The sequence below is a fragment of the Arctopsyche grandis genome, chromosome 13 (genome assembly GCF_051622035.1).
Source record: "Arctopsyche grandis isolate Sample6627 chromosome 13, ASM5162203v2, whole genome shotgun sequence".
In the NCBI taxonomy this organism is placed as follows: Eukaryota; Metazoa; Arthropoda; class Insecta; order Trichoptera; family Hydropsychidae; genus Arctopsyche; species Arctopsyche grandis.
This window is the reverse complement of record NC_135367.1, coordinates 9,542,242-9,569,258: the sequence shown is the minus strand read 5'-3', so window position 1 is coordinate 9,569,258 and position 27,017 is coordinate 9,542,242. Positions and strand designations below refer to the sequence as shown.

The 27,017-nt window shown below is 33.3% G+C and overlaps 1 protein-coding gene across 2 annotated transcripts in view; it reads left to right on the top strand.

Annotated features, from left to right (window-relative positions):
* Positions 1-27,017, top strand: part of LOC143921097 (uncharacterized) — a 378,172-nt gene that overhangs the window by 313,794 nt on the left and 37,361 nt on the right. For both annotated transcript variants that reach the window (XM_077444224.1, XM_077444225.1), the window contains one exon: positions 10,952-11,100. In XM_077444224.1, coding sequence (XP_077300350.1) covers positions 10,952-11,100 — 149 coding nt within the window. The remainder of the gene's footprint in view (positions 1-10,951; positions 11,101-27,017) is intronic.

Genomic DNA, 27,017 nt, shown 5'->3' with positions numbered 1-27,017 from the left:
GCTTTCGCCGGGACGTCATCCAATTTCATCCGCTGTCATAATTTCGGAAGAATCGCGCCTCGTAAGATACTGCCTTCGTATCTATCCTACTTATATACATATATACATACGATATAGTATATAAATATACTGGGGAGTTTCATAGTTGATTTTGTGGAGTCGTATCTTTTCCAGATTATCGCTTTGCCTGCCTCGTATATTTTATTGTTGAGTATCGAATGTGGATATTTTATAGGGATGTTTTTACTTTATATAATATACATATGTAGAAAATATCGATATATGTTTATGTCATATGACCTTAACAATATATGTATTTATATGTATATGTATGTACATAAATTATATATTTGCCAAAAGTCATTGCCTGCGTTAAGATGGTTCTAAGTAAATTGCTTGTAAGCACACTGTTAAATCAAATAATTGAAGGTAAAATTGCTCGAAATCCATTTTTATAATTCATACTAATTGTTTTACCTGGCTTCGCTCAGTATTTGTAATATAAACAGGTTAAACATGGCGAATCTAATAGTAAATATTCATTTGTTTTTTTATTAAATTTATTTGAATCGAAAAAATAATCGAATCGTCGTCATAGAAACTTTCCCAACTGGGACCAACCAAAAATACTTACATACATACATACAAACCTACACACAAAGTATGTATCTTTCGAAATTATATATTTGATTATACATAAAAATGATTACTGTCACGAAAAAATTTTGTGAAGCAAAAATAGATGACGACAAAATTTCGTATATTCATACATAATATGTATGTTTCTAATATATAATTTCAGAAGAGACTTTGTATGTAAGGTTTGTTGGGAATATCGAAATCAAATCAAAGTTTCTATGACGACGACATCGACATCGTTGAATATTCAAATAAATTTAATAAAAAAAAAACAAATAAATGTTTACTATTAGATTGTTTTGCCATGTTTACGCTGTTTATATTACATATACCGAGGTAAAACCACTAGTAATATAATAAATTGGAAATACTTGCTTTCAATTTAAAATGTTTCGTTTTATTTCCACGTATTAAATCATATGACTTTATACTTTTTTTTTTGTTTCTTTTATGTATTTTAGTATATAGTATGAGTTGTTATTTTGAAAGTGGCATCAGTACACTTCATTTCGAGAAATAACATTAAAAGAATAACCTATTTGATTACTTAGAGGAATTTGTATTTCGAGCAGTCTGCATTTGAGATAATTGTACATATGTATTTCGAAGAATTGACATTCAAAGAGATCGTATTCGAGCATTTTGCCAGAAACTACGGCAGATGATGGTAGAATTTTTCTATACCTTCTTTCACCCTATTTTAATTAGAAGGAAATAAATTGCACATTTTACGGTTCTTCGAACAATGTCTTTTTTCAATATTTGAAATTTAAAATAGACTCCATTTCCAATACAGTCGATCTGTTCAGGTATACGTATAATGAAACACGCCAAATTCGTGAAACTTGTACATATGTACGTGCACTAAAATTTCATGGCAACACTCTGACATGATCGAGCCTAGGGCTATTTGTTTGCTTTGTGTGAACCCCTCGCAGCTATCGGCTAGTTAGATTATACCCCACTAGAGCCACTGTTTGTCCTTATCCCGGATTGAGTGGTATCAATGGCGTAATTAGTGTTCCTGTAATTCAGAAGTGTGTTCTAGGAGAGGGGTGGGATCTCCATAGCATAGTCCACAATGAGAGTCTGGCGGAAAAACATCTTGAATGCTTCCACTTAAGGAAAATTGCATTTACTGTACTGTTAAGTTTGCCTGCAGAATGCCACAAAACGAGCACAATATGAACTACTGTTTTGAAACGCAGACTTTTGTTTACGCTCTCAAGTTCACAATAAACAACGTCGTAAAAGACTGTAAAAATGGTCCACGTCCCTTGTAGTCTAAGCCAGTCCAGAGACTGTGAGAAATGCAACGAAATCCCCGATGATGAAGCGTTTCATACTTGGCGGACGTGTACTAACGAGTGGTATTGTCGAGATGCGAACGTTTCGCTCATTTGGAAGGAGATAAACCAACAATAATGTAATTGCTGAAACTCTTCCGCGGGGTATTGTTATTAAATTATAATTTTTATTATCGCCGTGTTGCGTTGGCCGTGTTTGTAAATTATTTCCCGTTTCTACACATAAATTTAATTTCAACCGAAAAGGCGTTGCCGAGTTCTTTCTCTGTTTATCTACTGAGCTTTGTTACTTAAATATTGTCTGGTCTTATCTCCCACCTGGTGCTGTCAGCGCGCATAATTTATTTTCGTATAAAGAACTGACAAAAAGTTTCGAATACACTATCGGACGCCGACTAATCCCATTGTTCTTTTCGGGAACCCCTTGTAAAAGTTAAATTGCCTTAAACAGTCTGCGCATTGTAGAGGTATGCAAAAAAGCCTCTTTTCTTTATTAAAAAAATCGTACTTTTTATACGAGGCTCCAAACTTATTAACGTTGAAGATTTACAAGTCATACCTGCTCTGTTGTAATCTTATTGTATCGGTTGACTTATTATTTTATTTGCATACAAATATAATATCATTAAATTTACAATATAAAGTAATAGCCAATTATTCATTCTTCATAACCTTTTCTTTTTAATTTGTTTCAAATTTTTTCTTTAATTTTTGCAAATATCCAAGATTTAATTCCTGGGATTCATTGCAAAGAATAATCGGCATTTGAAGCATCGAAATTTTCAGAAAAAAAGATCATCTGAAAGTGATCCAGATATCAGTGACATATTTTAGTATTTTGGGATCTTTAAAGATCAATATTTACATATGTATGTATATTACAGCAGATGACGAAGACTGGTACAACTTTACAAACACTTTAGCCTCTCCGAAAACATATCTAAAAAGTTAAAATTTAAAAAAAATCAAATAAATTTCTCAAAATTTAGTTACATAAAAATATATCTTATAATATGATAGCTAGATATTTTCTTTCGATGTTTTCATTAAAAAATTGCTCAATATTTTAATTAATTAAGAATATTTGATTATCTCCGGCGATATTTGTCTTATAAATATGTAGATATGTATGTCCATTCAAATATATCAATTTTATTATTAATTTTTAATTTATTATTTTAAAACAATAATAACAATAAAATGACCAGTGTGACCTGACAGGTTGCCCCAGATATAAAACAAATTCACATAAAATAAAGTAAAACAGTTTATGACGAGTTTTTAACTTATATATTGTATATAAATATTATCCATCTAATGGTTGCTGGAAACGAAATTTATTTTATACATCAATATTATTGCAGTGATTTTCGTCGTATCGTCATTCTATTGAACTCTAATTTGTATGATCATAAATTTTAGTACCTTGAAGTTGAAACATTATATTCCCATGTGTCTATGTTCTATATCTTGAAACTATATACATACTTTCAACATGACGTGTTTGTTAATTTAATTTAAAGTTCCTTCGGGAACTCGATAAAAATTCTCAAAGTCGTAATGTGCACGATGCATCATCAGCTTTCCCCGGCGCAAGTTGCCCATCCGAAGCAATAAAATCAACACTTCTCACATCCTCTGGAGATTGGACACGAGAACGTGGTAACTTTCCGAGACAAAACTTCGCAGACTTCACATGTGTACGCGAATATTTATTGTCCCTGTAATTTGCCGCAGAATTTTACGCAAATAATGCAGCACGATGCAGTGTTTAAAGTTTGACATGCGTTTTGTATTGTCAGATGGTATCTACGTGTCGTTGAAACCGGCTAGCTTTCTAACGGTCCTTTATATTATTATATACAGTGTGTTCTCCCTCGAAATAGACAGGAACAGATAACGAGCATGCGTCTTCTTTATCGGTTTGCATCTTTAACTACGGCTACAGTTGCAGTCTCTGTGTGTGTGTCGGTAGAAGTTGCACAAAATGTTGGCCGGGACGATTCTAACGTCTCCTTGGAAATATTAGTTCCGATTTGTTCTTGTAATCTGGTGGCGTGATCTCGTCGGGACGACGCTCCCTCACTATTGCGCCCTGGGCGGCCGCCTTATGAATTGCCCGCGATTTTTCAAGCAAACGATGATACTTTGCTCTCTTGCCCTCGTCTGCGGAGACAAACAGTCGAGGGAACACAAATTTACAACAATATTTATACATGTATTTTCTCCTACATATGTATGTATATAAATATTTGAATACATATATAAATATTTGAATACATATATAAGTATATTTTATATACATACATACTGTCACGTTCCAGGGGTTTTTCGTAATTTATATAAGTTGATTAGGATGATGACCATTCAGTCAACATCCAAAACAATATTTCTTTATAATTAAACTTTAGTAACTTCATAAGTTATTATAAATAAAAGTAATTCTACACTTTTTAATACATTTTTTAACTATCATTTTAATATACGTATTCGAACGACACTCTGATTTTGAACTTAATATTGGAACGATGAACTTGAACTTGAACGATGAACTTTACGCGTAAAACTGTTTATTACGAACTTTAGCTCGTAAAGATTGAACTGAATATGCTGTACTAATTTGGTATGATGTTCTGATCTCCTTGAATCCTTATAAAGATATAATAAGAACTGAATGTCGTATTGAAGGTGCGGCTTCGATTCTTATCGACTTGTTGAGACCAATGTCTGGCATGAATTTCGTATCGCGAATATTTTTATACTTTTGTTTTTCCCACGTATGACCTTGTGAAGAGTGAAATAAGTTAATGGGAACCTGAAAGATAAGTGAAGTACATAACATACATATTTTATTTTTTAAATTTTAATAAAAATATATCAGTGTCTTCAATGGTTATGCCAATATGACATGGCGGCCATAATACACACAATAGACAAGAATAATACACGTATTATATAATCATACATATATGTACATATATAAAAAACACATTTTAATTATATGTCTATGAAAATGGATGTTTATTTGTCCGCTAATCTGATACAGAGTTTTTAATTTAATATCATATTTGGAATACTATGTACATATATGTATAATTTAGGCCGTAGATGAGTTTCAGAATAGCTTGTAACTCGGGATACTTCCATATAAAAACACTTGGGCAACGCCGGACTGTTTGTCTGCTAGTGAATTTCATGATTTTTTATATATAAATTTAAAATTGTATACTTTTTTATGGTATGCTTACTTAAACCCCGAATAATTAATGCCCGGAAATGTTCGGCTATATTATGCAATGCCTGCAACGCTGTTTAGTCTATTATATAATCTGACTGTATACATTTAAATAAGCAGGTGTGTTATTCTTCTTTTTTGTTGAAATGTTATCTAAAAAGAGTAGTGAATTTTTGTCTATCTATGTATATATTTTTAACCGTCAGCTTCTAAACCGCTATGTCTAAAAACCAGTTGTTAAATATCCCTGATAAGGTTTATATAATCTAGCTCGTGCATCGACGGTTAGAATTTTCTATTTTTTTTTTTTTGACATGATTGAATCAAATGCATATATCATATTAATAATCTGTACTAACTATACAATTCAAAAACATTAAGTCAATACGATATTAGAATCTGTCAACTGGAAGCAACAATTTTCTTATATTTCGATCTTTCAATTATGTACATATGTATGTATATGCGTTTGGTATTGATTTATAAGAAAAATTTTAACAATATCGGATAGTCGGAATTAAAACTTTTGTATAATTGAAAATTGAATAGGTATTCTCTGTGTTGGCGTTTTAATTATGTTTACACTACTGGCGTTCGATACTACTTTTATGCCTTAAATAATGTCCATATTTATTATATTATATATAGATAAAGTCGTAGATTGGACCTGTACTATTTTTAGATGTTTTCGAATTATCCGATTCTATAATATAAGGTTGAGTCCGTGTTTTTCCATTAAGGAAATGTCCTGCTTGACTTTTCCTCTAAGTGCATTAATCAAATGTTGAGATCTGTTTGATCATCTGTGAAGGTCACATTCTCTGGATCGTCGTGTGCACAACGAAATCGCAAAAATGTACACGAAGGAAATGAAAACTTTCTTATCACAAAAAATATATATATAATATTGCTTTCGTTTCATCTCGAGCCCGAAACTTTACGGCCGGAAATGCATTCGACGCGTCCAGATACGAGGAAAATTGCGGTTTAGAACCCATCTCGCATAAATGCTTCTTGCACCACCCCGACAGACACATGGAAAGAAACTCGATTTTTTATCACGATACACTCATCCACCGACCTACCTCTTTCGCCCCTTTATATTATGATACGCCCTTTCCCAAATCTGTAGGTTCACTTTTTTATTTTACTTTTGCTCCGGGGCAATTTGAGGCGTTAGCCGGGAAAACACTCTTTCTCTTCTCGAATCCCCTCTCCTTCTCGACAGATTTTTTCCACCAGAGACAATTTTTCGACGGGCGGGTGAGAAAAATGACGACGCAATTACGACGACTCCAAATTTGGACCGTTGCTAAATTAACTTTTCATAATTATTGCATTTTTTTCCATCGGTGAGTTTTTGTATCGTACGGTTTGGAATCATATGGATTTCCTTTTCCTCCCCTTTAGCCTTTGCAATCATCTTTTATTTCCATCTATTCCCATCGCCCCCCTTGTATCAGATACACGCGTATGTTTACGCTTTCACTTCCGAACCCACCATAATGGAAATTAAACGCGGCATATTTTTCCTTATCTCCGACGCCTCGGGGACGCCGCTTTTCCAGTCTCCTCGACGCCTTTAGATGTCCTGGAACAAGGGCTGTCACTACAACACACCAAAACTTTAAATCTTTATTCTTCTAACACTACTAACACGCCTCGAAAACATATCAACAACGCCTTATTACATCCTTGAACATTCTTCAGTACTAAAAGTTAATTATGTGCAACAATTCGTACTGATTTTCCATGGTCCGAGTCATCGGGGCACCTCTTCGAAGTTGGTACAACCCTGTACGGGGGCTCATCCGTGGAAAAAGCGTAATAAACATGTATGTAATGGGACTTATAGCCATCATAAAAACAGGCCATAAAAACATCACACCTCTGTGAGCTTTTCCCAGTTGCGCGTTACTCGCCCCTGCCCGCGCATTTTTCTCCACCTCTCGTGTATATATATTGTTGTTTTTTATTATTTTTTTGCGGTTCTTACACACCCAAACCCACACACATTCACTTTTGTATACCTTCTATATATGTACATACGTATGAGCTGCAGAATATTTCGTAGATACGTGTGTATCCATTCAGTCGTAATAGGTGGAGACGTCCCTGCAAGTACTACACCCAAGTCCCTAATAAAATAAAATATTATTCACTTTTCGAGACGTGCGTCATTTATTCAAAATGTTCTCCTTCAACCTTTGTATATGTACATATAATACTATTGTAGCATTACGTATTTATTATATGTACGTATTTTCATAGGAGTCGTATTTTTCTGAAGGTTAAGTCATTTTATTCAAATTATTACCAAGACAAAGTACATATGTACATACGTATACATATATACATACATATGTAGTTAAGATGAAATTCGTAATTCTATGCTACTTTCAATTTTAAAATACTTTTATTTTCATATTTTCAATACATTCAGAATATGGATCGCTATTTATTCAATATACTTATATATGTGCATACTATGTAGTTATGTATACCTTTGACTTACTTGTTTCACATATTATTCCACATATTTATGTATGTACTATGTATAGTCACTTAAACAGTAAAGCAAATTGAGAGGATAATCCATAAAAAGGTCGACGAATCCTATATTAAAAATTAAAAACTCATTGCCATACTCTGCTCCAGCTAAACTTTTCGAAATTATTTTTTATAGAATCATTTACAACCATTGTCAGAAATTTTTAATTGCCCAACAACATGGATTCTATCCAACTCGTTCTACAACTACAAATCTACTTACTTTTTCAAACATGCTTACGAAGTCCCTTTGTCAAAGTGTCCAATTTGATGTTATTTATACTGACTGAAAAAACCTTTGATTAAGTTTAATTTTAGGTTTTTTAACAGTTTAATACGTTTTTTCACTGACTATTTTGACAGATCGACATGATTTTTTTTAAATACGGTCTTTGCTCTTCTATTAAATATCCAACTTTCTGTGGTGTTCCGCAAGTCTCTTATCTTGGGCCATTTAATTTTAGCTCATTTATTAATGATATTCACAAAATATTGAAACCGAATTGAAGAATGATCGAAAAGTGGAAAAAAAAATGCTCAAATGGTATCCAAAAGAATAACAATCTTTTGCGAAGTGAAACATAGAAGAGGCTTGTAAAAATGAAGGCAGCGAATATGAGCAGTATAAGTAAGGAAAATGTCCCTTCTAAGCAGAATTTGTAGAAATTATATTGGATAGACTTTCATATAGCAGATAATATACGACTTTAATATGAATATATTATTATTTTATCCCCATTTGAATTCAGTCATGCTTCAAATATCTTTTTCGATTAAAATTGACTTTTTGGATAGATTTTTACTACCGTTTCTACTATCCAATTTTCATAGTATGATTTACATCCATGTTTAGGAATGAATTCAATACTAAATAGTTTCATATTCTACTACCTATGTTTATAAAGCATTTTTGTTTGACCGAAGTTCTCTGCACATTTCATTGATTAATTAAGTTCATTCGAAATATTCGCACGTAAATTCCAACTACCCACACATGCATTAATTACATTCAAACATTAATTTTGACAGTTATTTGTTTGCAAGTTGCTTTTCGAACAATTTATCGGTTCATACAAAATTATAGCGAATTCAAACTGACCATTTGTGGCCTCAGACGGCAAAGATACTCACCCTTAAACACACGTATTATAAATTATTATGCGATACCCAACATATCCAAAATCACTTATACAATGTATTCAATATTAATTGGAAAACGTTAGTCTTCGTCGTGTGGAAAACTGCGTCCGTTATTTGTTTCCCCTTTTATTGCGTTCTTTTGTTCGCGCAATAATTTTCCTTCAGAAGAGCGGCAGTACGACGAGGGGATATCATAACAGTTTCTCGTTGTTGTTTTTTTTTATTTTTTTTTTTTTGTTATAAAATATTAATGCGGTGAGTGTGTGTGTGCACATGGGACGCGGGGATTCGAATCCAGTGTGTATATAAAATGTTCGCTGCAAGCGGCCTGGCCTTTATGCATTATTCAAACGCAAGAATCGGGTGAGACGAACCCCTAAAAACGGCATACGTGCTGAAAATTCTACCGTTCAAAGTTGCAGTTTTGCTGAAATTTCATAATTCATCATAATCGCAATTATTTATTTCGTTTGACCTTTCTGTCCGATTTAATATTAGTTTCAGTTCAAATACATAATGATAAAATTCGATGTACATATGTTCATACATATGTAGTTCAATACGTTGATGTTGAACTATGAACTGCTTAGAGGATTAAGTTTAATCCCAAATAAGGTCGATGTTTGTTGGATAGAGCCCGAGTTTGTTTTATTCGGGAAGAAGATTTTCTCGAAAACTTTAATTTTCTTCTCCAGGTATTTTGGTCGAATATTTTGGATGGTATGAAATTTATACATATTATAACGTATTCTCCTAAATTACGTTGTATATAATATATAAAAACGGATTCCAGTAATATAAAAAGCCGAAGGAAAAATCTAATGGTGACCATTTAAAGTGGAAATTCGACAGAAGATGATAGCCTTATAATATCTATGATATATTTCATGGCTAAGAACGCAACTTAAGACGTAATCAGCCATTTTACGTTTGTCAAATGCGATTTTTATACGATATTGACATCAAATCTGATTTTCGTCATTACATATTATTCTGTTTGCAATGAAAAGTTACTAATCTCATTTTATAAATTGTTTTGCGAAAAAAAAGTACTTCAAGTCTTCAAAAACAGTGACCCAAACAACTAGGATTGCCCGATTATTTTTGTTGTGATATCAATACACCGCTATGACTGACAAATGGATTTGCTTGCAAATACTCAGCGTGAATGACTACCGTAGGTTTTCCACAAAGTAAATATGTATAGATATATACTATATGCTGCTATATTTATATACAGAGTTTCGCAGATGATAATACGTTTATGTTATTTTGATATGATTAATTTTCCTTTTGACCTTTTCAGGAATAAATACATTTCCTTTGTATTTATTTTTAGTATAATAAATACAATCTGTATGGTATTTGTTTGTACCTACATATTTGTTTATCAGGAATTCTTAAATTCTTAAATCTTATTGAAACCATCAAATCTGCTTCTTCTTATGACAATAAGTATATTATTATTATTTTTATGTGTTCAGGAAAAATTTACATAAGCATCTCAAAAAGAAAAAGAAAATCTTGAGGACATTTGTGGCTCATGTATTTTTCGCCTGTACCTTTATGTTGTACCGTAAAACTTAATGTTTATTGTGAAATATACATTCCTTATCTCGGGCCTCGTTCTTCATTTTAATATTTTTATGTACGCGCACGTTTTTATTCTTTAGCCGGGGAGAGAAATTGGCATACCCCATTTTGACCCGAATTTTTTACGTCTAAAAGGAGGCGAAAAAAACGGCCATAATGTTAATTAGACCAGCCGTGTATGAAATACGCGCGCTATTTATGGTTTCGAGTAAGCTCGTAAGTTATTGTAAGGGAAATCTGAATAAAATGCTTCAGCTTTTGCGCGGATTTAGTCGAGCCATTCGACACGGATAAAAGGATCGATTCTGTCTCATCTCATTTCGGCGGTTCTTTTCTAGAAAAATAGTTTTCCACACAAGTGGGATCTCATTGAAATCATCTGTATTTGCCTAATGCAATTTTTCCGCTTTTGTAGGTGTTTTCTAAGGCTCCTTTGATTGCGAGTTTGTTCCTCAGATTAATTAGGTTTTATTTTATTTTTTTACAGAAAATTGTTTGAATACTGCAAAGAAGAAAGCCACCACGTTTTCGAGACTCCTTCGCGGTTTGAAAACGGCTCATCGGAAAGAAAAGCACGGAAACTGCTCGCCGAAACAGGCGAGGCAGGCCAGAGCTCAAGGATTACCCCCACAAAGGGTGAGTTTTCTTATTTAATTCCTTTGAAATATATATATTGCATGAAAATACTAATATTTATATTACATCATCACTATAGACATTATACCCATATAACTACATATAATTAGGATGTACTTTTCTGGGGCAAATAGACTACCTTATACGTATAATAATTTTTATTTCAAATTATTTTCAATTTCAAATTAGGCCATACTACACAAACATACTCACTATAGTTCAATTTTAAAAAAAATCATACAAATACAACCACATATAGGTAAGTGATGAAAGTGTACGTGCTTAAAATATTGTCTGAAAGGTCATTATCATACTGAATACATTTTAAAAGTGAATTTTCTTAATTAATTTATGTACATTCTTTATGATATTTATAAATTAAAAAATACAATGAATCAATTCCTTCTGTTATACATATATATCCCTTATACGGTTATAATTTAAAATTTCTTTTGTAATTCATATCTATATGTAGAATTATATTAAAAGCGTCATTTTTCTATATTTCGTCCCTTTTTACTTTTTAAACCATATTGATAGGTCTCTTTGCCCCATTTAGTTGATTCTGATACATATACAAAAACTACACACATGCCACTAATTAATGAATATTAATTACTAAATGTATGTCATCCAATAGAAATTTGACTAAATCAATTATGTCTTTAATCCTATAAAAATGGCTAATTGGTATTTAAATAACAACTGTTTTTTTTTATAAAATCGATAATTGCAACTTTCTCCGATCTGAAAGTATAATTTCTGAGGAATTTGTCATATAACTAAAGGGTTGGTCAATTTGCTCCAGGTTTTTTTTACAATTAATGAACAATGTCACATATTAAGTATAACATAAATCTAAGGGCATTTTGTTGAATTTTCAGTAGTGAAAATTTCGAATATTTATTAATATGTAGGCTGTGAGTTTTTGCGTAGGAATTCGCTAACGATTCCCGTTAATTCTAGCGGGAGCGCAATAAAGGCGGCTTCGCTAAATTTATTCAAGTCGCGTGTTTACACGTACTCGGTATTCAGTTATTCTCCGGGTACTACCTCTAGGTACCTACGCCGCGCTTATGTGTGTATAAGAAGAGCTTTATTGCAATCTTAACGACACTATCTCACGGCTGCTGGGGGCCAGGGGGTGTGGCAGCCCAAGGAGGAAGGGGCACTTGAGTAATTTTCCCATTAATTTGTCGCACACCAATAAAACCTCGCCGGTGTATGGTGGTTGGTTGCAAGAAGACGAAGGGATGCGACTTGAAACTGTTAAGATAAGAAGCTCGCGTATGGGATTCAGTTAAATACGTTCCCCTTTGCTATACGTAAGCGTCGATTTGAATTTCAATTCTAAATGATACCTTTTGTACGTATGTGTTTGCACAATGAACCGAGTCCATTTTGAATCGATGTGTTATCATTTTAATAGTGCTCGTATCATTTCATATACGATGATGGCTTTTATAATGAAAGCTGTCAATATGTTCATCTACAAGTATGTACATAGCTATTGCTTCTTGAATGCTTGTCGATACTATCTTCATAATAGTACGTTGCTTAATATACATAAGTACTACTTTGCACTCACATAATATATACTATTTAAGCATTGCATATGTAAAAGCATTAGTTTCCTTTTTGACATACTTTGAACATACTTTAAACGATTTAAACATACTTTCTTAAACTAAATCTTTACTATTTCATATCTGTCAATAGTTTTATAATATGACCAGTTCGTTTTATGCTATATATAAATCAGAAAGTATTTAATTCGATAGTGTTTTGCCTTTCGACATTCAACTGGTGGTCTAGTAAAGAAATTCATACATTATTTCAAAATAATACTTTTCTATTGGACATTTCAGATTATCAATTATTTTTTTTCGAATATTCGATATTGATTCTTTCGAAGTAATCTTTTGTGTAATAAGTGTAATATATGTTTGCATGGTTTTATATAACTTTAAATGCTAACCACTGATCCAGCAGGTTGATCTCAATTGAAAATAATTTATTCCCAGTGTATTACTACTATCTGTAGTGCTGCTAGTCAGCCTTGGATATTTGTGACTCCAAGTCGTTCCTTTCCTACCAGAGCTTGCCAATTTATCTGATTTCATTATTTAAACGGTTCCTCCATCAATTTGGCAAAAAGTGTACTACCCACTGTGTCACTACTATTTGAATGGTTTTAAAATTTAAAATCTTTAAATTTATATATGTATGTACATGTTTAATACCATAGATGTCGCTCAGGGACAACCCATAATGAAAGCATGGAGAATTTAATTTGATTAAAAAAAAATCTTTAATCAAATTTTGACACCGAATCTACGTATCTATGTATAATATGTTCTCGAAATTTTTCAAATATAAATATTTTCGATAACAGTGAGTGGTAAAATGTTTATTGGAAAATGATATCTACTTACTTGGGTTTGGTATCGTATGATTTGATTATTCAGTATTTTTATTACGCTGTGTGAATATACGTATTTTATTTTCCAATGCTTGACTGATGAAAAATAGAACATTCAATATCATGTAACGTAAAAAATGTTTTTACGCGATATTATTTTTCAATAAGGATATTCTTTTAAAAGTAGACTTATTCGACTTTCAAAATAAGCTGTTTCTATATCGAATTTATAGAATATAATATAAAAAAATGTAAGGAGTTTATAAAGCGGTTGAGACGCTTTGAAAGTCTTATCATCACACGCGCTCACTAGACTCTGCCGAGAATGAAATTCGACGTTTTTCGATGTGATTTTTATCAGTTCTTCGCCGTGAGCGAGCGCCAGGAAAGAGGAAGTGAGCCGAAACATAAAAGTGCCCTTTCAATTTGGTGAAAAATTGACGACGAGAAAAAAAAGCCGAGAGAAAGAACGAAGCTGAAGACGACAAAAAAAAGTAAAAAAAAAGCACACGGGCTGTCGTGGAAGATGTCGCAGTATTAAAGTTCAAGCGGGCGGAAGTCGTCGACTTATGGAGGTCGGAGATGTATCGAGTGGCTGCTGGGGAAAGCCAAATTGCACCAGCATCGTCAGCATATTTCATACAATAGGGGAATCAGTTTCAACCCTGGTTTCATGCGTGCCTATATCCAACCCTCAACCCCCTCAAAAGCCTCGGAACAAATATAGCCCGACGAACGACAAAGGGGCTCTGTCCAATCTGCGTCGATTTTCAAATCCGAAATCGAGTTTTAACAAATCCATATTCGCAGATATTCGGAAACTTTTCACAGATTTTCTTGCACTGCGAATAACGGGGTGGGAGCCGGTAGCGCGATACGGTCGGGAAAACTACCCCCAGGGTTTTATTAGTAGTTCATGGACTCTCACCTATACGCAATATTTCACGCCGACACCCCTGGCCCGTAGATGGCATGAGAAAAAGTACAAAGATTAATGCTCGTTTCGCAACTATGGAAAATATAGCGTTGCAGCTTGTGAATTGCCGCAAATTAATCTCAACACCCTTATCGATTCGACCGTGCACCTGTTACAAACTAAAACGTAGTTTTATTCGTTGCAAAAGTGAAATTGAACCCTTAAAACCTCCAGTTATGATGTATATACTATATACCTATATATTATATAAATATGTATATACTATGCACTTTATAATATTTGATACAAGTTAAATAGAACACTCGTTCGCATTATAATGACATATACATACATACATACATTATTTCATCCAATGCTGTATTTTTATCCATATATATACAATTTAATACTCACTACTTATTAATGTTGTTAGGTTGGATTGTAAGTTGAATAAAGGCGTACTACTATCGCAGAGCTTAGTCTACATTCAGTCAGTCGATTAGTTGAATAATATACAATTGTACTACATAACTACATAGTTGATTATAATTTAGTACTACTCGATCTTTAGGTAGCTGAGAGGAATCAAAATGAGTTTTCGAGTTGTGAAAATATCGATTTAGGCACAAATGTCAATTACATGAATAAATATTTGAAATTATTATTAACAGAACGGCAGCTTTAAACGTAATTCTCGTTTTCTCGAATGATAGATTGCACATCAGATGACGAGTAACCTTTCGATGTGCACAGATGCAATTATTAAAATTGAGTTGGATCTTTCTGGCGAGTTTAATAAGGCAAGATTCGGAACTTATCGAATCTTGTCTTATTAAACTCGCCTGAAAGATCCAACTCAATTTTAATAATTACCATTTTAATAATTGCATCTGTGCACATCGAAAGGTTACCCGTCATCTGATGTGCAATCTATCATTCGAGAAGATGAGAATTGCATTTAAAGCAGCCGTCCGTTAATCTGTCGTTCAATTCGTCTGGCGATTTTAGAGCGGATGCACCGCATCCATTGTTTCTTATCAGAGTTTGCCAATTTTATCCGATCGTTGTTGAAACGGTTCCCTAAAATTGGCAAAAAAATCTTCCTACCTGTTTTCACAAATCTTCTGTATTATGTATGTGCAATTTGTAAAAAAATATGTACATGTCTAAAATCCATAGATGTCTCAATGGATTTATTCTTTAATTAATCTAATTAATTTTTAATTTCGTGTTCTTCGGCTTCTCGAAGTATGCACAGTGATTTATGTAATAAAAATGCTGCATTGTTTGTAATTAATTGTCCAGGAAGGCGCATTGGGGTCTTCCTGTCAAGCCTTCTATGTAAAATAAAATAAAATTTCATACCAAAAAGATCTTTAGGTCTCAAGAATACACCCATTAAAGGTTTTATGATTAAAAATCTATAATATGGATGAAAACAACATTATATGTATGTAATTATGTAAGTGCAATCGTAAAAAAAACACGATTCCTGATATTGTAGAAGTCAAAAATTACACACGTGGGCTAATTAAATTAAGCAAAACTGCTTCCATAATACATAATACTTTTGGTATAAAATAATAAAGTTGGAATAATTATTTCACATAAAATTAGCTGAATTTCCCATTTATGTAGAATGGGTCGATAGCCAGCAAGCAACACTGTCTCTAGTTAATACAAAATAGTTTACAAAAGCACGTGAAGCTTTCGTTCGTTGAGCTTTTGATCAGAGAATAACAGTGAACTTAGCAAATAATACATGTAGCGTGCTTTTCGCTCAATGCACCGCAAGTTCTGGAGATAGGTGCTCTCACGAACACCGCAATAAAACACCACCGAGAGCATTAATTCCCAAACGGTGGCGCGCGAGCACCTCCTCCCCCTCCTGCCCCGCCATATAAATAATAGATTTCGCATTAAAATTTCCGACGGAGGAATTTGCGGAGCGTTTGCGGTCACGTGCGCGAAGAATACATCGCAAATAGCTTTCGGGGAAGCGGGCTGGAGCTTTAAGCTTCTCTCGCGACTGCGGTTCGAGGGGTAGTATTATTGCAGGGGATGAGGGAAATGGGGTGGGGGCTCGTTTTAATGTTATCGGAGGTGAAGAAGGGTAGCCGAGTGAAGTGAGAGGGGTGCGGAAGTTTGGGAAACGTCTGCGAGAGGGACGACAATGGGATGTCTAAGTTCATAATGCAGATTAAAGGTCTTAAATTTTGCCAGAAGTTCGGATTTACGCCAGTCTCCCTCCTCTCGGAGGGGATAATAACTCCGACGAATGGGAAAGGTCGTATCTAAAAGCGTCATGTGTTGAAACAATTCTATTTTTATCGTATAAATGTAATTACTGTAACCTTTTTATATTAGTCTGAAGTTGAGGGTGTGGTTTAAATTTTCGGCACGTTTTCATTTATATGCTCTGGCCACTCTTAACCTGAATGGGTTATAAAATTGTAGTTACAGGTTTATGTGGATTATATCTTGTAGTTTAATTTTGGATTTGACTGTTATTTTGTAGCATAAATTCTCTGTTTTAATTTAAACAAGCCGGAGTTGCTCAGACAAAATTTAGGGAAAATTCTTCATATTGCTTCATCATCTTTATTATATTTGATTGAATACCAAATTGTATACTTGCATAGCAGATACATAGCGATGTATGACGATTCAGCCGACATGAAAATGACGATTCAGCCGACATCCTAATCAATATATAAAAGTTCTGATATACATACATATGTACTAAATCATAATGAAACAAATAATTTTAACACTGAATCTTTGTATTATAATTTAAACGGTACACTTTTGATTATCACTATTATATTTGAAGAGCACTTTAATTCGAACTTGAAGTTGGAACGATGTACATACTTTAGAGGCGCGTAGAACTGTTTGCAATGCGAATGCGAAATGTATTTTATACAATGCGAATTCATACAAACAGCAACCACATTGACATCTATGGAGAAATTCTTGCAGTATGTTATTATATAAATTAGCGAACTTCAAGACGCTCAATAACTTGAGATTTGCAAGAGAGATTGGCAATGAGGATACAGGAACCGTTTCAATGAAAATCTAAAAAATTGAAACTCTGAAAGAAAACGATCGACCTGGAGCTAACCACGAGTTCAAGCTACTGACTTTATTCATCATCGAAAACTAATAAGGTTCTTCTTTTAATATTTTATCATAATTGATCTTTCAATCATAGAAAAGATTAGAATGTAGAAGCTGTAAATATTGATAGTTTTTAATATTTTACTTAATTTATTAAATGAAATTTTACAATACATATGTATGGTATATTCACACTTTCATGTTTTAAAATTGAACTTACATATGTATACAGTTCAGATTTCTAAATCTACCGATAGGTTTATATCTATTGTAACTTGGAAACGATACTTTATACATTTTCAAACTGAACTTTTCGATACGCAATATTCTTAGTGTATCTACATACATGTGGATTTTAGCGAAAATATTTATAGAAAAATAACAGGTTTTCATTACATTTCCAAACAAAAATTTAGATAATTTTTATTAGACAGAAGTTTAATTACATAAAATAAAATAAAACTAGTTCCGCGTATACATTTCGTTGAGAATGTTGTCCTTGTTAGATCAAATGATTTCAAATTCGAGGAAATCCGTTTTGATTTTATTGTACAACCCGATTAGGCCTCTCAACGGCAACAACCCTTATTGACACTTCGGGAACAGCTTCAACTGTTTATCATGACATGGGTCGACGTCTCGTCGAATTAATTTAAATGACGGGTCGCCGTACTGTCCCAAAAGAAGCCTCAAACTTGTCTCCCACACCGACAGATATATTATATCTTACGAAACTATGTCGAAAATTTTAAACTCAACCGAATTATCTAACAAATTGACCTTTTTCCTCATAAGAGACAAAATCGTTCAAAGGATTGGTAGTCGGGGGGGGGGGGGGGTGAATTTGACTCGATAAAGGACTCGTTTAGCGATCTAGAATAGTCGTATGAAATTATACGATTATCGTTCGAATTTTACACGAGCGATTCGGCAAAACGCCACTTCTACTCAGATACCGTAGAAATTTATACGAAAGTTTAGCTAAGTCGGCGATATTTTAGTCCGATATACGTTCCCTCATCGCTTATCGCATTACGCTCGTATAATAACAAATTATTACGGAGAGATTTGGGACGTATCAATTTTCAAAGCGAAGGTACATATTTTTTGCTCCTCCGCGCCCCATCTTCCCGGAGCCCGTCTCTTTCCGCAGAGCCTTTGAAATATTTTCGGCTCATTTTCGGCGTGCTTCGTACTACTATTATTATACTTACTTTTAAAAATATTCTGTCGGCGGAATATCATAAACTGGAGATTGATAGCGTACGTGCTCCATTACGGTACGCGTGTTTGAAATTTGCGTAGACCATTTTGCACTGAAAATCGTCACATAAATCACGGTGTAAATTTCGCCGTGACTACCTATCGTATATAATTATTATGAAGACGTTATATATGTACTTATATTAAGATTAATTTCGCTTTCGGAACATCGAAAGATGTTTATTTTCAGACAGTTCTTAAAATAGCTGCATATTGTATACGATAATTCGTCACGTTTGTGATATAATTGAATAGCACAATATTAAGTCTTTTACCTTTTATTCGAAAAATTAATCATTAATTGTTTGTTTCTATTCCTACAGTATGAAAAAAAAGCCAATAAGTGATTAATTGTATTCTAATAGCACTGAATTTAACTTTTTATTAAATTTAACCTATCAAATTCGAATATGAGAGTGATTTTTTTTGTTTACTTCTCGTTTATGAGAACGTCGTAAAATATAGAACTAGTCCAATAAATGTGCGATAGCTTGAGAAAAAAATGTGTAAATCAGTATCAAAAATAAAATGGCAAGCAATAGAAAAAATACTTGACTTGTTCCAATACTCTCTTTAGGCACAGTTACACTATATTTTCGAGTTAAAGACTGCAAGGTCTAAAATCTGTTAAAAAAAATAGACATTTTTTTAAAGGTTCTTTTATTTTAGCGCTCATCTCATAAACGAGAAAAAACCATTTGAATTTAATGGGTCAAACTTAGTTTTATTTTATTTTTTAAGCCATAACAACATTAAGCTCAAAAGCCTACTTAAAATACTTATCAAGTATGTATGTATATGTATGTACATCTTATATATTCATTTATGCACTTTTTAAATTAGGAGAAAAGTGTTTTGATATCTATTTATAATAATTTCGTATCATTGGGAAGTCTCTATTCTTATAAAAATAGGGTCTTTAGCTTACATTTTACATGTACACATACGGGTTTTATTATGACACATATCTAGATGAGTAAGTAATTTAAAAAAAATGGTTATGTGCGTGTAAAAGTAAATTTATGATGATGCCAAAAATCGCAACCAAATAATCCATTATAGTTTGCATTGTAACATATTCAAATAAATTACTTTCCGCGGGCAAAAAAGCTTTCGCTTTTGATCTCGCGTACGCACAGTTTTTTGTGCGTACATTCAAAGCGTAAACGCAAATCCGAACAATGTAAATAAAATAAATATTTCCGTATATGCGCATTTTTCCTTCACATTACGCATGTTTACATCCGAAATATGGCACAAAGGAGGCTTCAACTTTTCCACACAAGCCTCCGAGAAAGGGCGGGGGATGAGGGGGATGGTGTAGGTCATTCGGGGACTCGCGTTATCCGCGCCAGAGACGTCGTTAAAGGGGGCCGAAAGTGGCGCATTTACAAACATGTTTCTGCCATAATTTCCCTCAAGGACATTCGCAAGAATATTCCGCAGGAAGAGTTTTCCGGAAAGCGCACGTGTCGGGTTCCGTTTATCCTTTTTGCAAATCACTTGCGAACGACGTAACGGAATCCTCCCGAGAGGATCTTCCTCCGCTCTTGGGACGAAGAGACGACTTTTTTCCTTCTTTTTCTATGTGTGTGTCCTATTTGGCGAGCTTATCCCTGCACTCGGAGGTGTATGGTTAGTTAGTCAGCTATTTGTGTCTTTTAGTTTGTGTCTCTCCCCGAGGGGTTGATGGGGGAAATTCTCAATATTGGAGTCAATTTTCTTTACACGCACACGAAGTGCTCTCATATGTACTTACAATGCATTGGAATATTTAATTTTTTACATATTATATTATATTATACGTAATTTTTCCTATAATTTTAACACGTTGACTAGACTTAAATCATGACAGTATTTTAAAGAAAAATAAATCCTACTTCTTCATGATTCTACATATATTACACAATGTACAATGTATTTTCAAAAAAAAAAATGTGACGTTGTTATGAAAAGTTACGGATTTATAAAAATAGGAACAAAATTTGATTTAACCATATCGTGGACTTAATGTAGGATTAAATTTATATTATTTTTTATAAAATACTTAATAACTATCAGTTTTTTTAAATGTATTAGTAATTATAGTTCGACGTACTTATCTTACAACTTTATCTTTTCCTTAAACATTCAATTGAAAGTATTTGTTATAACAAGAAATTATTCAGTTTAATGAGATGTTCTTAATTTTTATTTATATTATATTTTCATATTTTTTTTTGTCAAAATATTTATAATATTTTAGACAACATTTTTTACGAAAAAAAACAAGTCTTTTTTTCTTTTTATTATTATTCTTTAATTTTTCTATATATAAATATGTATAATACAATATATTGGATCCATAACTTCGTAGAAAACATACCGTCTTCATATTATTATTAAATTTATTATAATATGCACAGTATCATTCTATCCTTGCAGGGATATATTTTACATAAAATGGGCATAGAAAAGTTTTCAAATTTATCTGAATTCTAAATAAGTTATCTTCAAAAAATCACGCCTTTTTCTATACATATTTTATTTTATTTTTACATAGATACATATATACCAAAAAGCTTGACAGGAAGACCCCAATGCGCCTTCCTAGACAATTAATTACAAAAATGCAGCATTTTCATTACATAAATCACTGTATTTCGAGAACCTGAAGAACATGAAATTAACATTTAATTAATTAATTAATCCACTGAGACATCTATGGATTTAGATTGTGTAAATATTTTTACAAATTGTACATAAATTAAATACAGAAGATTTGTGACAGGAGGTAAGATGATTTTTTACCAATTTTGAGGAACTGTTTCAACAATTATCAGATTAAAATTGGCAAACTCTGATAAGAAGCGATCGACTTGGAGTTACAAATATCCAAGTCTAACCAGGATTATAGCGGGATCAAACCCAATAATCACTTGGTGCTAAACATACACGCTACCACTGAGCCATACTGCTAGCAATATTATACTAGTGGTTTTACCCGGCTTTGCTCGGTATTTTTAACATAATTTGCAATATTAACCGCTTACTAAACATCTCATAGTAAACATACATTTGTTTTTTTTATTATATTTATTTGAATCGAAAAAAAATTTAACGATTGTCATAGGAACTTTGATTTATTTTCGATGCTTCCATCCAAAACTTACATAAAAATCTGTTTTGAAATTATTTATTTCATGTAAAAAATACATTTAATGAGGACCATTCTAATGTATGTATAGGTATTTATAACAGTTATGCACCTGCGATATAACTTATTTCATCCAAAGTCTTTTGGAACTGCTTTCAATGATTGTTTATCGAAGCAATATTTGTCTGTGTTTTCGGTGTATTTAATTCGCGTGATTGGTGGGAGTGGGTGGCGCCCACCCACCCACAAATCCCAAAGTCTTGTTTGCGGAAAACTTTCTGCTAATTTGGTTTTTGTTTGATCAGCGGGCCTCCGGAGACGGAACCGGTTGATTTTATCTAGGGTTGAAATTTATTTTATCATTGTCAACGCCACAGGGCTTGCTCCGGTTTATCTCCAGCGACCCACCCCCACCCCCACCACCACTACCTACCATCCTATCTATCCCTTTTATACATACATATGAATATATACATCGGCTCCTGTGAGCTTATCTTGGCGATGGCTTTCCGAAGTTCACTTTATCTACAGATTCGCAATTATCTTACTTTCCTGTTTGAATTTATATCGAGTCTACATGATATTATTTTCCTATCTGTGTACTTTCGTTAACTGGGTATACTCCTGTTTGAGTTCTTTCAATTGAATCAATATGTACGCCCAATTGGAATTCAATCTACCGGAAAATTATTTATTTAATTTCGGTCGGTGTTATTCCACTGGCTTCATATAAGCTTTAATGTCAAAAATTTGAATTCGAAATTCAAGTTAATGCCCAATTTAACTCGTCACCTACATTTCCCGGGAGTGCTTTGAATTTACACCGCAATTTCACATACATAGGTGTTAAATTTTATTATGCAAAATTTCTCTCTAATTCACAGCTTTAGTTTACGTTAATTGCAACGTTTCAACTCTATGAATTCGCTGCTGCAATGTTACTTATCAAACTAGGTATGTATGTATTTTGCACGATATGCATTTCGAAAATTAGTGTTGCACTCTACGGCTAGTACATACATTATTCTATTTTCATTAGTACGAATGGGAAATTATTCGAATATAATTATTTTCATTTATTAAAAGGAATTTAAGAAATATTTTGTAGAACAGGAATTAATGTAAACTAATGAAGGATTACGGAGGGATCCGATAGGACATTGGAATAGCATCTTACTTAATAAATAAGTTTATAAATTTTCCTCCTAGATTGTAAGGAAACTAAACGTTCATTGTGAAGAAATCTGAAATTGCAGTAAGAATGGTTTTTTTTATTTATACGTTCTAAAATATTAATATATTTACATATACTCAATAGAATGGATTCCAAACAGTACTTGAAAATTCCAGATACACTTCCAAATTCCAGATTCCAAATTCCAGATTCCAAATTCCAGAAAATTCCACTTCTTACAAATGAATTGATACGCAGGGCAACATAAAAGCAACTCTAGACAGAGTCTGTAAGTCTATGATACATTGTGGTACATATATAAATAAATAAATTCAATTCATTCCATTTTCCACTTGAACAAATCCCACAATGGTATAATTAGAATTCACGTACGTACATACATATGTATGTACAGAGAATACGTACAAGATTCGTGACCGTGCACTTTTGGGTCGTATTAAACCTTATTCACCATGTGGTACATTGCAGTTTCGATTTGTCAACTTTCAACCGGCAGCTTTGCAGAGAAAACTTTTCCACCCTCTCGGATTGATCTATGGCCGCAGTTTTTCCCCGTGAATGGGACGGGGATCGAAGGGGGTGTGCTTGGGAGAATGGAAAATTGCACGCCATCGTGTGCAATGCGCATTTCAGCGGTTCCCATTGACACCGTATTAACCGAATGATATATTCGACTCGGTTTGGAAATTTATCCCGATAAAATAACAAACGCTCATGTGAAAATGTAATATATTTATAGAAAGTCGACACCGAGTTCCCTGCCGTATAACTTTGTACGTAGATGAGTTGCTTGTTTTTCGTTGAGGCATTTATTCAAAATATTTCGGTGTACATGCATTGCCCTTCTTCGGAATTATTCAAATGGTAACGTCGACGCCGTCTTATTGGCGTCGTGAAAAAATGTTTTTCCTCAGCTGTGAGGGCATTCAGCCTCCCCCAGTATCCCCATCCCCCGTCCATGCTGTGAAATGGGATTGCTTGTTTTTCGTTATTTCGTCCAAAACGACCGCCTAGGTGTAAATATACAAAAAAGACAGCTTTTACGAGCGCGCAGCCAGTTTTCCTCATTTCCCATGCGAACATATGTATGTACGTCGGGTGTGAATGTGTGCGTCGGTAAATTTTCCCGTGCACTTGTGCAATGCGCCATGCGTGAAATACGCTTATTTACTTTTGGAAAACGAAAAGGAGCTTTCAAGGTAGATTCTTACTTAGTCTTGTAGTGTAGCTTCCACTCGTGTTCTTTACTAGACCTGCCATTGTGTCTCGCTTTATTTGTTTCGCTTCCCATGCATATTAAATTTAAACCCCACCCAGAACACGGTTTCGTTTCGAATGGTCTTACAAAACCATTTGATTTTGCCTCATATATTAAATCGAATATACAATTATTAAATAGTATTAAGCAGGACTGAATAAAACCGAATTTTGGATTTTCATCGATTACGAAATCGAATCGAAATTACGTCATATCAAAGAAACTTTAAATATAAATTTTCATTGATTTTAAACAATATCTTATGTCTCCAAATAAATGGATTTATCTTAAATCAGAAAAGTGGTTCTTTTACAAGGCTTTTATTAACTTCACTTCACTTTTTGGTCTGACACTATTTCCTACATTCTTCCGATCGCTTTGAAACTTTGCCATTTTGCGTGGTTTTTCGCACCGATAGAAATTAGAATTGTTTCTACTTATTCGATGGTGATAAATAATTGTAATAAACAGAAGTGTACAACAACTTTAATAATCAAAATAATTACGGGATCATCAAAAAATGATGATTTTTTGAAAATACTGTTTTAGTCCTATAAATATCCGTTAGTATTGCAATGCGAATTGTATGAGGATTTTGAAACTATCCTCAAAAAAAAGATTTAAACAATTAAAATCTGACAAAACGAGTGGGGAGTGGAAAACAAACAAAGATACTGGCCATGAGCTGTCACCTTCTCCAAAATTTTGTTTTGATACTAAAACGTGTTTATATTTCACCATCGACTTAGTTGACCCAATTTAAATCTCTGTCGGCGGCCAAATCTCGCGAAATAGTAAAATTTAAAAGCGATCGGAAAATGTAGGTAGTTTTTCAGACCAATTGGCGAAGTGAAACTAATAAAAATGTACTTATTTTGTGAAGTATAGACAAGCTATAATGCCATATTTTTTCAATTTATTAATTTATTTAATTGAATTTAAATGATGACTTATATATAAATATATATACAATACATAAATCGTTTATTTGAAAATCAAAGTGTTTCCACAAAAAGAGGATCACTCTAATATAAACGCACATATTTAGAAGATGTTTTGTCTGTTTATGTATTTGTTTGATTCATATATCAATTCAATGAATCTTAACATACAATTCATACGTGCTATTGAATGAAACTGGGATATTTTATCGTAATGTACACCTATAAATTTAATAAACGGCAAAACGTCAAAAGGCAAGTCGTGAAATGATATTCCGATAATACAAAATTTTACTTTCATTACAATTCTGTGTATTTACTGTTCACAAATTTTAACTTAATCTAATTACGTATAATAATAATATTTTACCAGAACGAGTTTCGTCGAATGAAAAGGGAGTCTTAAATATTAGCATACTAATACATACTCGTACATGTAAAGTTGTATACATTTATATATTAAAATCGATATGCTTAATGGAAATTATTTGATTTGATTGAAAATTTTTATAAAATAAATAATAATAAAGCGTGTTTCATATACTCTGAGGCATTGTGTGTGATTTCCTATGTTTCAAAAATATACATATAAGCGAATAAAACAGAAGTAGACAGATATGACGAAAATAATATGAAATGATGAAAAAGACGAATTCTTATATACAGGTACGTATTTTGTATATATTATAATACATAGTCTAGTCTTTAGTATTTCGTGCTCATTTCAGACGTGCTTTATAAACTCTCACGGAATAATCTCAGCACTGAAATGTCAGCTAATACATTGTTTCGTAAGTTATCTTGAAAGGCAACGTACTTCCGTGACATTATTAAAATTTCGTAAAACATCTGAACACATGTCAGTCAGCTCGTATACATATGTATACACAAAGCACAATTGAACACACACACACACACACGTGCATTGGTGAAAGGTTCATTGTTTCTGGTTGTATGTAATATGAAATTACGAGCACCTGCCCGGTTAGAGATTAGCCGCCGTCTGCATTTTTGTGTAAAGTCTGCCGACACTTTTTGCTCGGTCTCGAGTGGTGCACACTTGTTATTAGCCACCCTTTCATCCCCCAACGTCATCGTCACTCTCGCTTTTCACCGAGGGACAAAAGGGTTGTATACTATGACTGGGCTTCCGGACGTCTGCTCGTCGCGGTCTTTATCTTCGAATACTGGAGAAGAATTTGCGGTCTCGAGACTGCTCTCCCTCCATCAACCCCCTCTTGCGGATGCCTTGATCTTTTTTTCCTTCCTCTTGTCGCCAAATGAATCCATTATGCAAATTCCGCTTATTTAATTTGCCCTCGAATATTTTCGTACTTCTTATTCTTCTCATGAAATATGCATGGTGTTCTCGGTGCGCGCAATGCTATGAAATTATACGCACTTCATTCGCAATCTCCGATTGGCCCGTTTCCAATGAAATTTATCTAGGATTATATAGATTATTAGCACGCTTAATTTTTATCCGTTCTTTTATTACATATATAAAGATAAACGTATGCAAATTTAAATAAAATCGAGGAATAATTCCTAAAGAATTCCTGTCATAGAACATCGACCGGGCTGTTTCTGTCAGAGTTCATTTACATATACAAATATAGGTCTAAATTATCCTCAGTATATATCCATGTAATCTCTCTTTCAA